Source organism: Alligator sinensis, unplaced genomic scaffold (assembly GCF_000455745.1).
Source record: "Alligator sinensis unplaced genomic scaffold, ASM45574v1 scaffold77_2, whole genome shotgun sequence".
NCBI classification, from domain to species: Eukaryota; Metazoa; Chordata; order Crocodylia; family Alligatoridae; genus Alligator; species Alligator sinensis.
The window spans coordinates 1,576,794-1,589,963 of NW_005842016.1; the positions used below are offsets into that span (position 1 = coordinate 1,576,794).

The window sequence follows — 13,170 nt, forward strand, 5'->3', positions numbered from 1 at the left end:
TGCAAGCACACCGAGCCACTTTCCTACTGACTCTCTGTGCGGCCCCAGGGGCAAACCAGCCTGTTCCCAGGTGGCCCCAAGCATCCTGCCAGCCTCAGGAACCTGCAGAAGGCAGAACTGGTGAGGGGCCTGATCCTTGTTTTCTGCAGAGCCTGCCCACCTCTCCCATGGCCGGGGGATGTGCTGACTAATTGTTGCAATGGTCCAAGTTACAATGATGCAAACTCATTTAAAAACCCCAAGACTTGCATATGTGTAATTTCTGATGCCATTAAGCCACACAAAGGGAAATTTTCTTCATGTGTACATGGTAACATTATCATATGTAGAAATGCACAATGCTCCTGGGAGGGGAGGTATCAAAGCCAACAGTCAGGTTAATCCTCCTGTAACCCTGCAGATACCATAGTTTTATATGCTCCTTTTGCCTCCATTTTATGCCCTCCTTTACTGAGGGCTTGGAGCTTGTGCCCTGGTCACCTACCCATAATTATGCTACTGCTAGATTTCAAATAAACAGAGAAGAGATAAATAAATGAAAAGGGATTTTAGCAGAAGTGGATATGAGGCCCTAATCTGAGCATGAAATAAAATAGGGGAAAATAAAGATTCTGGCCAAATAGAAGAAGGAGGGAAGGAGACTGAAGGAATGAACAAACATACCTTGAACCATTGTTAAAAAAAGAACAGAGAGATGCTGTGGATTGTGCACCAGCTGTTATAATGTAACTATTACCTCTGCATAGGTCAGCACTACAAGTTAACTATATCACCTTAACTTTGTTAATTAACCAGGGTTAAAACTGAAGCATTTTTTCTGTACCTCTATTGCTACAGTTTCATGCAGAGGTAACATTTACATTGTAACAGCTCATGCTGGTCTCCTTTGATAATACAGTTGTTACATCTCTCTATCTGGTTAGGTCTAGGATGATGTAAGGTTCTGGATCAATAAGGAAATCATCACTGAGGCTAAGGATATTGATCCTCCCCATGAGAAGTTTGACCATTGAAATAACTGGCTGTAGGAAGCTAAGATAAAACCACAGGTTTACATAGCAAAAGAAGGGTGGTGGGGTGACCAGAGAGGGACTACTAAAGGTATTGAAAGGCTGGACTTGGCTTCCCAGCAGTACATGTGGCAGCTGCTTGTTCTCAAGCTGCCTGGCCCATCTACCCTGGACACACTGCCATGGGTGCAGTTCAGAGTGGGTTGGCAAGGGGGAGTCTCCATGGAGACTGGCCTGGGACCCCCACAGGCAAGGGGCACTAGGCTGGATGGCTGGGATGGGGCTGTGGGGCAGGATGGGAGTGGTGCCTGGGAGTGGGAAAAATAAGTGGGACTGGGGCTAGGACCAGGTTCATGGGGCAGTGACAGCATGGGACTGGGGCCTGGGGCAGAGCCATAATCTGCTCCCACCACATTGCTGTGACATGCACTGGTTCTGCTGGTTCCTGTGACATGGCTGGCCCTTGCCTGAGGAACCAGTGCCTATCACAGGGACATACAAGGAACAGATCATGGCTCTGCCCTGGGCTCCTGGCTCATTCTGCTATTGCCTTGCAATCCTGGCCCTACCTGCCTGTCACACTCCTGGATGCTGCTCCCAGTGTCCCCATGGCCTCATTCCACCTGCCTTGCTGAGTGCACTCTCCCCACAGGGGTCCTGGACCAGTCTCCATGAAAACCCAATCCACCTGCCCATGTACTCTATCCGGCACCCCAGCAGGGTGGATGGGCCCAGGGCAGATAGGATCAATTTGCATCTTCCTGGCCCCTTCCCCGCCCCCACCCTGCTGGGTGGTTTAAACTGCTGTGTTGCGGGGGATGAGGCCAGGTCAGCATCCTTCACCCCTGGCCCTCTAGAGCTCATCAAAACTCCTTAAGTGCCCCTCCAGCCCAAATAATTTCCCATTCCTGGTTTAGGGCATAACTGATATGATCTTCACTACTTGCCAGCTTCAGGAAAAATGCCAGGAACAACAAAAACCCCTCTACATGGTCTTCTTTGACTTCATGAAAGCATTCAACTCTGTCAGCTGAGAAGCACTATGGAGGATCCTTCTGAAGTATAGTTGCCCACCAAAATTTTCACCATTTTTGCCTGCTACACGATGGGGTACAAGTAGTGGTTCTCAGTAATGGGTCTATCACAGATCCTTTGAAATTAAGACAGGAGTGAAGCAAGGCTGTGTAACTGGCCCAACACTTTTCTCAATATTCCTTACTGGATACATCTATACAACATGCTTTACTGAGTATTAGGCTAACCTAATACACAATAAAGCATCAGTGTCTATGTGTGTGCACAACTTACTGCACAGTAAATTAGGCTAATGTGCTCTTTGGTAGTACCAGCAAATACAGCTACTAGATTAATGGTGCATTAACTACTGCACAGCAACGCATGTGCAGATACTGGCTTGGAGCAATTTGCTCATGATCAATCTAGGCAGCAGGGGGCCACAGAGGGTGTGTGTATGCGGGGTGGGGGGGTAGCCATGGAAAGGGGAACTGTCTACACAGTTCCAATGTGGAGCTCAGGATTGTAGTCCAGTTTGCCGATGCTGGTTTGGAGGGATGTCCTGTGGCGGAGCTCTCCTCTCACTCGGCTTGCTGATGGAAAGGGGGAGCTCTCTGTCTCCTGTCCCAGAGCAGCTCAGCTCCCACAGCTTCTGTGCTGCTTATGCTTCCACATCTCCCCCCAGTCTCAGCGCTGCTTAACCCCATGCTCAGGCATGGGGCATCACCCCAAGTCAATGTCACTGAGCTAGGCTACAATCCCAAGCTCCGCACAGCTGAGAATTGTCCCCCACTCCAAGATAGCTACTTCCAGTCCCTGGATGCCAGGCTTGACCCTTGTGCCCCCACCAGCCTGGGGCTGGCACTGTGGGAGCCTGGAGCTCCTCCTAGCTACCGCAGCTGGGCAGAGCAGAGAAAGGGGGCAGGAGCAGACCTTGACTCAATGGCTCCCATTGAGAGAAAATTTGTGCCCAATGTGGGCGCATGAGTAGATGCATTCCTGGGCATAGTTTACTGCAGCTTATTTTAATGTGCAGAAACCTTAAGGATATGAATTGCATGTGTAGATGCACCCACTGTGATGGTATATCTGATCATCAATGAGCTTCCAGATAGAGTGGAGCTAAACTATTGAATGGATGGTAAGCTGTTTAATCTCAATCAACTTTGAGCCAAAACCACAACCACCCTAACCTTAATCAGTGAGCTCCAGTATGCTGATGATACTGTCCTGTGTGCTCACTCAGAACCAGACCTTCAGGGAATCACTGACGTCTTAAGTGAGGCATACAAGAAAATGGGACTGATGCTTAACATTCAGAAGACTAAGGTCCTCCATCAGCAAACTCTTAATGAGCAGTCTCCATCTCTGGTAATTCAGATTTATGGTGAGACTCTGTAGAACACTGAGTATTTTCTGTACGTTGGAAGCCATCTCTTGCAGAAGGCTGACATTGACAAAGAAATCAAACTTCATTTCTAAAAGTAGAAAAGCAGCCTTCAGGTACTTGAGGAAATAAATGGGTGTTTAAAGATTGCAACATCAGTTCTGAAACCCAGCTCATGGTTTATCAAGCAGTCATGATCCTCACCTTAGTGTACAGAGATATGATGTGGACAACATACAGGAGATACCTCAAGTCACTGGAGAAGTAACATCAACACTGCCTGCAGAAGATCCTTCAAATTCAGTGAAGACAGATGCAACATTAGCGGCCTCTCACAAGCAAACACCATGAGCATTGAAGCGATGATCATCTGACATCAACTTTGCTGGGCCGGCCACATCATCTGGATGCCCAATTCCAGACTCCCAAAGCAAGTTTTATTCTCCCAGCTCAGTCAAGACATATGCTCAAGTGGAGGGCAGAGAAAGTGCTTCAAGGATTCCTCAAGGCCAACTTAAAATAACTTAACATTGACATCAACTCAAAAGAGACTATCACCCAGCACAGCCTGAAATGGAGGAAGAGCCTGTTGCAACAATATCAATACACTCTGTTGTTGTACTCTTACAATAACAACAGAAGATGGAAAATCTAGGGTGGCAGAAACAGCATGTGGCAGATGGAATCAAGAATCTGGAGCCATCCACCCCACATGGAAACACATGTTGCCCAAGTTGCAAGAGGGTGTCTCAATTCTGGATCAGTTTCATCAGCCATTTTGGACTCACAGATAAAGCGATCATGGAAAAGAATCACCACCCTTGACCGTGAGGGATTGGCGATATATTGCCTTAAGAAATCCTTGCCTCTCACATAATTTCTAGACCATCACAGCTACAACATCACTCTTATACTACCATATCACCTGGAAATGAGAAATGGCCTAAACTATCTATTCTGGGGTCAGATCTAGGGCTTGGAGGATAATTCAGTGAAGGCTTAAAGTGTGATTACACTTTAAGTGTGATGAGTGATTACAATTAGGTGTTACCCTTTCATTCCTTCAACTGGTGAAGGGGGTGTCAGGAAAAGCAACAAAGAGCAAATCATGACAGCTACCTGTTATGAACAGGTGATCTTTCTTACAGAGTGAGAAGGGGTGGTCTTTCTGGATCATTTCACTTTCTTGCCTTTACTTTTTCTGCCTCCCTCTGTGACCTCTCAGTGATATTCCCATGAATGGAATGAATGCCCATTGACACCATATCAAAGATTTTTTAGGCAGAGTCACTTAAAAGCATGGTGTGGCAATCCTTTTTTAGAATCTGCAGCTTTCTCAGATCCTGTTTGCTTGAGGTTCAAGCTGATGTGATCTTCTCTCAGGGACTATGCATATTGCCTTTGCAGTTCCTATAGGCTCTGTGGACCCAACTGAAAGGGACTAAAGGGAGCATGGCAAGGTGAGATAAAGGCCTGTGGCACACTCTGTTTGAAGAATCTTAATCTCTAAGGGTATGGATAGTTTGGGAAGGACTCTGATCAAATTTATTTGAGTTCAGATGTGTTGTGATCCCAACAACTAGTAAGTTCAGACCCTGGTTGTTCTTTATTATATATGCTTAGTCTAACATAGCATATATATAAGCAATTTCATCTTGTATACAAGATGAAATGGCCAGGGTGACAAAGAGGGGCTCTTCTTTGCTTGTCATTACTGCTCCCCCAGTTATCTGGATCTGTGACTGCACATTGTGGTTATGGACATGAGTACAGAGCCTCTAGTCATGAGGAAAGACAAAACTAGTATTTAATTTAAGTTATGAATAACTCCGTTATATTTAAACATGTACATTATTAGAAATATGATCCTACACTTAATGGTAATAGAATAACTTACTCATATATCAATGACATATGAACAATTCTATTACCATTAATGTATTTTAATGCCAGTATGTGTAACAGGCTGGCAGAGGAAAGTTACAACATATGTAATTTTGCTCTTTATTTTCTCTTACCATTTGTAGGTGTCTGGGTTGCACTGTTAAGTACCAGGTGGTTATAATTTTGCTCCTGGTCATCTGAAATTCACAGAAAAAAATATCCCTTTAAGAAACAGTTCAGTGAATACACTGATCTGCAGATGATAATTATGGTTTGCATTATTCACAAGAAATCTCAGCATGATTAAAGAAAGGCGAAGAAAATGCTTAAGAAAGCAGAAGTCTTTCATGTTATTTGATTAAACTTCCAGATGCTAGAGGAACATGATAATGGAAAACTGCATCCATTCTGCTGAGCCTGAAAATTGGAGTATCTGCAAGGTAAGAAGCTTGTCTTGACAGGAATAAGCCATGCTGTGCATTGCAACTTCAACAGTGTGATTATGAGAGGTCCAGTACCTCTAGAACTCTCTATGAAGCCATTTTAGTAATACATCCCCACTCCCACTGAATACAGCATCAGGGTCAAACCATTGTTATTATTTTTTTTTCATTTGAAGTGGGCTTAACTACTCTCCTTCTTTGACTGCAATTGCTGACAACAGCAACACTCAAAGAGAAAAATGAGAACTTCAACCAACAAAATGCATAAAATGCAATGCTTCCATAGGAGCTGGATCTAAACTACAAAATTCAGTCTTAAAAGAATAATCACAGTCTAGTGTATTCAATGCTAAATGCACTTTGCTGCAAAGCAACAAGAAAATATTAACAATGTTAATGGTGACAGAAGCCAGAGCCTTCCCAGGGTTGGGACCATCTTACTCAGCCATAACCCCACTGCTTTATAGTCTTCTTGGCCCCATGTATTGTTTTCCTCTTATTTAGTGAGCAAGCTTCAATAGAAGGAGTAGAGGATACTTTTGGCAATGCCTAGCTTATGGGGTGGTAGTTAGGGCATTTTGTTAGGAAGTTGGTTCAAACACCTTCCAGCTGAGCAGGAAACCTAGAACCTGGATCTCTCATTCCCAATACCAGGGGTGCTTAACCCTTGGCCACCAGTCAGATCCAGTCCTCAGCACCCTGTTAACCAGCCACAGTGCTCCCCACAGATCTGTGGAGAGCTTGATGGGCCATGGCCCTGTGGATGCACAGGGTGGTCTGGGGCTTGAATCTCATGTCCAAGGCCTGCCTGGGGGTGGTGTATGCCTGCTGGAACCAAATCCTAGCTCAGAAGACTAGAGCTCCTACAGCCTAATCTCAGATGGGTGAAGCAGTGTGGAGGCTGATTCTGGCCCTGTGGGGGCAATGTGGGTCTCTGCACTGCCCTCACCCAGACAGGACTGGGCTCCAGCCAGGCGGAGATGGTGTGGGGCCCCAGAGTTCAATCTCAATGCACAGGAACCAATCTGGCCTTCAGAACACCACTTCCCTGCACTATTAGGCTATTGAGCAAAAAGGTGGGAGGGCCCTCTTCCATGCAGTCTGTGATTCCCTGGGGAGGTAGACTCTAAATTCTATGTAAATAGTAAAAAATGACACTTGCAAAGCAAACTTAGGGCCTTGCTACATGGTGCACTTCGAGCTGCCCAAATGTTGATGAGTATTAGTACTAGCTCAAGTTTGGAGCACTCACACCTCAAGACTAAAAAACCTTCTCTGACTGTCCCCCATCTACACATCTATGACTTGCCATTAGAGAGCTGGTGAGCAGATGCCTGATTAGGAGCTACAGCTGTGAGTTGTCACTACAGGGCTGGTGAACCAGGACAGGCTTCTATTCCTGCTCTAGATGGGTGGGGGTAGGATGATAACATGAAACTGAGAAGTGGAGAGTTAATGAGATGGGGATGAGTAACATTGAAGGTGGAAAGGAATTTGGGGTGGGTATAGGGTGGTGCAATGAAGGAAGTCAACCACTGAAGAATAAAATAAAAAGTAAAAAAGAAAAAGAAATAAAGAGAGTAAATTAAATAAGGTCTCATGTTTTCAGAAATTGGGATTTGGAGTTGGTGTTTCATGGGGGGTGGGTGCTGGTCATGCTTCCCAGGGTGGCTGAGAGGTGGGAGTAGTAAAGGAATGTACTGTTGAGGGGGTTACTGCCCCTACTCTGGGAAGGAAGCCCAAGCTCATGGGGACCTGATCCACCCCTTACTATGTTTTCCCCAACCACCTAGACCCTACTCCTAGACCTGTTTGTACCCTGCAACCTGGCATGTGCTCTGCAGCCTGTTGGCATGGGGTTACACCCTTGGGGATAAGAAGATCACATTGTCAGGTTGGAAGGGGGAGTTGGTTTGGTGCTAGAACTGCTCCCAAGCAGTTGAGTTTAGAGGGTGGAAAGTTTGTCTACACAGAACAGGAAGGTGGGTGGGGACACTGCATCCTGGGATGCTGCAGGACTGTAACTTGCGTGGTTCCTTTGTCAGAGTGGCCACACATTAATGGAACATGAGCTGGGCAACTTGGATCGGAAATACACCTGCCCTGAAGTGGTGTTGCTTTAAGATGCCTAAAGTATGCTTAAAATTAAGTATAGTTGTTAATGTGTGGACAATCCAGGAGTTATGAGCTTCAGGTGCCACCTAAAATTAATGTGTAACAAGGCCCTTAGGTCCTTAAGTGCTACTTACCCATGTCAGTTCACCTGGATTTTGGCCTATGCCCACACTGGTCCCTGCTGAGCCTGAGACTTCTGGGCACATATGGGATAGATTTATTTTCCTTTGGTCAACTCAATGGAAGCTTTCTAGCCATGTAAGTGGTAGTTTGGACACTTACAGAAATCATAGAAAATTAGATTTGGAAGGGAGCTCAGGAAGTCATCTAGTTCAACTCCTTGCTCAAAGCAGGCCCATCCTCAACGATCTCATCCCAGCCACAGCTGTGTCAAGCCGGGTCTTAAAACCCTCCAAGGATGGAGATTCTACAACCTCTTTGGGTAACCTGTTCCAGTGTTTTACTACATTTACTACATTCACTATGCCAGAACTCAGATTGCGTGTCGTGCACACCCAGGTGCCCAGAGACCATGGTAAGTCAGTTAGACAGCCCCTCCACAGGTGGCTGTGACAGCCCTCTGTGCCCATTCCCTCCATGGGAGCAGGTGGCCTGCTTGGTGCTCACCTCAGGCAGTCTTCCTTCCCTACCCCTGTCCCAAGCCAGGCCAGGCTATGTCAGGGCTGGCTCCTGGCAGAAGCTGCCAGGGCTGCTCCAGACCTATGCCCCTCTTCACTTTCTGGAGGCCAGGCAGTCTGCTCCCACAGCACCAGGTCCAAGCCAGCCAGGGTCAGGGGGCAAGGGCAGATGCAGAGCTGGTGGTGCCCCGCCGTCCCTCTGGGGTTTCATAGATTGTAAGGCTGGAAGAGACCTTGGAAGATCATCGGGTCCAGCCCCCTGCACCAAGCAGGAAAGATAACTGGGGGTCAGGTTACCCCAGCAAGGTGACTGTCTAATCTCCTCTTGAAGATTTCCAGGATAGGTGATTGCACAACCTTGGGGTGGGGAGGCTTATTCCACAGTCTGGACACCCTGACCGTGAAGAAGTTTTTCCTAATGTTGGGTCTGGATCAGTCTTCCAGGAGTTTGTGGCCGTGACTCCTAGTTTTCCCTTTCAGGTGCCCTGGTGAGCAGTTGCTCACCGAGCTCTTGATGTACTCCCCTAGTGTAGCAGTAAGCTGCTACCAGGTCCCCTCTTAGCCTTCTTTTCTTCAAGCTGAAGAGTACCAGATCCCTTAGCCTTTCCTTATATGGCTTTCCATGTAAGACTCTGATCATATGGGTGGCTCTTCTTTGAACTCTCTCAAGCTGTCCCTGCCCTTGTTAAAGTGTGGTGCCCAGAACTGGATGCAGTACTCCAGTGCTGAGTAGAGCAGAAGACTCACCTCCTTGGTTTTGCTGGAGATGAATTGATTGGTGCATGCCAGAGTATTATTTGCCCTACTGGCTACAGCATCGCACTGCCAGCCATATTCAGACTGTAGTCTATTATTACCCCCAGGTACCTTTCATTCATGGTGCTAGTCAGTTTGGTGCCACCAAGCCTGTAGATGCGTTGGGGGTTGCTCATCCCGAGGTAGAGCATTACATTTCTTGATGCTGAAATTCATCGGGTTCTGATCTGCCCAACTTGCTAGCCTGTCTAGATCTGCCTGTATCTGTAGCCTATCTTCAAGCGTGACCATACTTCCCCATAACTTGGTGTCATCTGTGAACTTGGCCAGTGAGCTCTTCACCCAAAAAATCCAAATTGTTAATAAAGATGTTGAAAAGTACTGGACCAAGCACCGACCCCTGCGGGACACTGCTGCCCACTTCTCACCAGCATGACAGAGCCATTCACTATAACTCTCTGGGTCCTATCCTGCAGCCAGTTTATCACCCACCTGACTGTCTCAGAGTTTAGCCCACAATCCTCCAAGTTTCTTGTGAGAACATTGTGGGATACTAGATCAAAGCCTTTTGGAAGTCTAGGTATACAATGTCAACCTGCTCTTGTGTGTCCAAGTGGTGAGTTACCCGGTCATAGAAGGAGATGAGGTTGGTAAGGCAAGACCTGCCTGTGACAAAGCCATGCTGGCTGTTGTTCAGAATCTTACCTTCTGCAAGCTTATCGCAGATAGGCTCCTCGATGAACTTTATAGGATTTTCCCTAGGATGGAAGTTAGGCTGATTGGCCTATAGTTACCCAGGTCCCCCCTCCTGCCCTTCTTGTGTATGGGCACAACATTGGCCCTCTTCCAGCCCTCAGGGACTTCTCCAGGAGCGCCACAAGTTGTGAAAGAGTTTTGCCAGAGGTTCCGTAATGACTTCAGCCAGCTCCTTCAGCACTCTTGGATGGAGATCATCCAGTCCCACTGACTTGTATATGTCTAATTTTTTTGATTGGTCATACACCAATTCTATGGCAATAGTAGGAAAGTGATTATTCCTACCGTGCTCATCCTGTACTCTACCTGGAGTTGTTTTCCCCTTTGTCCGGTGAAAAACTGAGGCAAAATAGTCATTCAGGAGTTCACCTTCCCCTTGGGTGCTGGTAAACAGCTCTCCTGAGTTGTTGAAAAATGGCCCCACACTCCCATTCATTTTCCTCCTGTTCCCCATGTACCTAGAGAAGGACTTCTTGTTGTCCTTGATTCCCATTGCTAATCTAAGTTCGGTAGCCACTTTAGCCTTTCTTATCTGTTCCCTGTAAATGTGGGCTGTGGTGGAATAGTCCTCCTTGGGGCCTGCCCCGAGCTTCCATTGTTTATAAGCCTCTTTCTTTTTTCTTAAGAGGACTGTGATTTCACTGTTTAGCCAAGAGGGCTCCCCAGCCCTTCTTTTACCTTTTCTCTGCATGGGAATGGACTTCCTTTGTGTTTCAAGGATGATGTCCTTAAGGTACAAGCACTCTTCATACACAACTTTCACCCTCAGTCCCTGGTCCTGCAGCACTTCCCCTACTAGTGACCTAAGTTTGTTGAAATTTGCATTTTTGAAGTCCAAGATTTCAATCCTTCTATCAGATTTGTCTGCCTTATGTCAGACAGTGAATATGATGGTTTAATGATAGCTGTCACCCAGACTTTCCTCTATATTTAAGTTGGTCACCAGGTCATCGCCTTTGGCCAGGACCAAGTCTAGTAGAGTGTCACTTTTGGTTGGCCCATGCACCTCCTAAATCAGGAAGAGCTCCTCGACACAGGTCAGGAAGGATCGTGACTGATCCAACTTGGCCAAGTGTTCCTCAGTGTAGAGCTGATGGTGTCCCACCCTCCCTCTAGGGAGCCTTTCCAGACAAGAAGCTCAGAGCAATCCTCTCTCCACCCCCCACCCCAACACATGGCCTGCACCCTAAGCATGCCCCTGGTGAGATTTCTCCGGGCTCACTGCACTGAGTTGTTCAAGTGCACCAAGGGGTGTCCAACCCAGTACAATCTGCTGCTGCTGATTGCCATGGTGCCCCAGGCATACGTGAGAACCTGGTGCAGCATGCTGAGCTTTGATGGTTCCCAGGGCAATTGCACACTTCTCCACAATGTGTACCACTTCATGGAGGGGTACCTGTCTATTCCACGAGTCCCTGCCCCCTGTGCCTAAGAACAAGATTGCCACAGGCATTGATGTGTTTCCTTGCACGTGAGAGGCCCCTGGCTGCTTATCTGGGAGGACGCTGACTGTTCAATCAAGTTCTGCACTGCCTCCCTGTGTGCTATGGTGGGAGGGAACTTCAGAGGGCAGGAGTGAGCTTTGCGGGTGGGGATGGTGGTGGAAAGGGACAGCTCTACCCCCATGTGTGGCTTCTGCTCCAGGTGTGCAGCTCTGGGGGGGAAGGACAGCTGATGCAGGCCCGGATGGCTATGTCACCCCATTTTCCCCCAGCCCTCCTCCAAGTGCAGGGCTTATCAGATGAGTATGGCAGGCATCCCAAGCAGCCCGAGTCTGTCCCCAATAGGTGGCAATGATGAGCAACTCCTGCTGGCATCCTGGAGTGTAGGGCCACAGCTCATGGCTGCCCAGGAAGTGACCCCCTCCAGGGAGGAGCTGGAGTTCGTCATGGTGGGTGGTGCTATCCCCAGGCTGTCATCCTAGGGAGGGCTGTACACCCAGAGCTGGCATGGCAGCCACTAATCTGGGCTCCCGGAGCTGCTAGATGAGGCTGTGGGCAGAAAGCAGGCCAGGCCCTGTACCTGGTGCCCTGAGGGGCCCTCCCCCATAGATAAGTTGCCTCTGCCAGGCTATGGTGGAGGCTCCGGCAGGCCACCAGTGCTGGAGAACACAGCACGGCTCCATTCAGGGTCCCAGGGAGCAAGGCTGTGGTCCATCTGGTACATAGAGGGCATAGTCCTCTAGGCAGGCCCTGACTGGCAGTTGTAGTAACACAGACTTACGAACATGCAGGGCCCTGAACTTTATGCAGTACTACTGCACTGACCACTTGTGCTCATGTTTCCTCATGTGGCCTGCCAGGGCCTCATAGATGTGGATATTGGAGTGCTGTGGACATCAGCATTGCTCCAGAGGGCCACAAGGTCTATGGTCTCTTCCTGGGACCATTTAGGGCCCTGGGGCACACTGTGTAGCATAAGGGAAGATGCCAGCACAGTTCCCTTGGGGGCTCTGGCTGTGAGTCCAGGAGCTGCCTGGCCTCAGCAGGTGCCTGCAGCACAGGGGCATGGCACATGGCTGGCAGTCAGGTGGTGGGCCTGACTCAGGGGCCACTGCATGGGTCCATGAGGCTGCTAAGGCTGGCACAGGGCCAGTGGTACAGGACCTGATGACCAGAGGCAGGCAGCAGGTGGCATAGGCCCCAGGGTCATGGCATAATTTGAAAGCCCATGCTATGGCAGGGAAAGACCTGTCACAGCCCTGAGGCTAGAGGAACTCCAAGCCCAAGAGTTTCCCCATCCTGGTGGTTGGGAACAATTTTTTTCCTAGTCAGTGTCTACATGTGTGCTATTGCACAGTGAGTACTGCATGGTAGGCCTGTGTGAAGCGGCAAATATTCACTTTGGATTTGGCCAGTTTAGAAGATAGTGATTCAATTCAGAGATATGAATCACTGTTCGAATTCAATATGACCAAATCAGATCTGAAAGATTTGGTACCACTTTGGAGATTCGGCCATAAACTAAACAGGCAGCTGATACAGCTGCCTCCAGCTGGTAAGTCTGTTGGGGTTGGGGGAGAGGGGAGGGAAGGGAAGGGAAGATGGGGAGGGAGGGATTGGGGCTGGGACAAGCTGCCCACCTGGGGCGGGGGGCATGTTACTTGGGGAGGGGGGTATGGGATCCAGGCGCAGTAGTGCTCAGAATGGGGGTAATGCCCTGCTGCT

The 13,170-nt window shown here is 48.2% G+C and overlaps 1 protein-coding gene across 1 annotated transcript in view; it reads right to left on the reverse strand.

Annotated features, from left to right (window-relative positions):
- The window catches only part of SHISA6 (shisa family member 6), a gene marked incomplete at its 5' end in the record, with an annotated part of 515,296 nt that overhangs the window by 41,891 nt on the left and 460,235 nt on the right, over nucleotides 1-13,170 (reverse strand). The window contains one exon of the mRNA XM_025202175.1: nucleotides 5,430-5,492. Within this exon, the coding sequence (XP_025057960.1) occupies nucleotides 5,430-5,492 (63 nt within the window). The remainder of the gene's footprint in view (nucleotides 1-5,429; nucleotides 5,493-13,170) is intronic.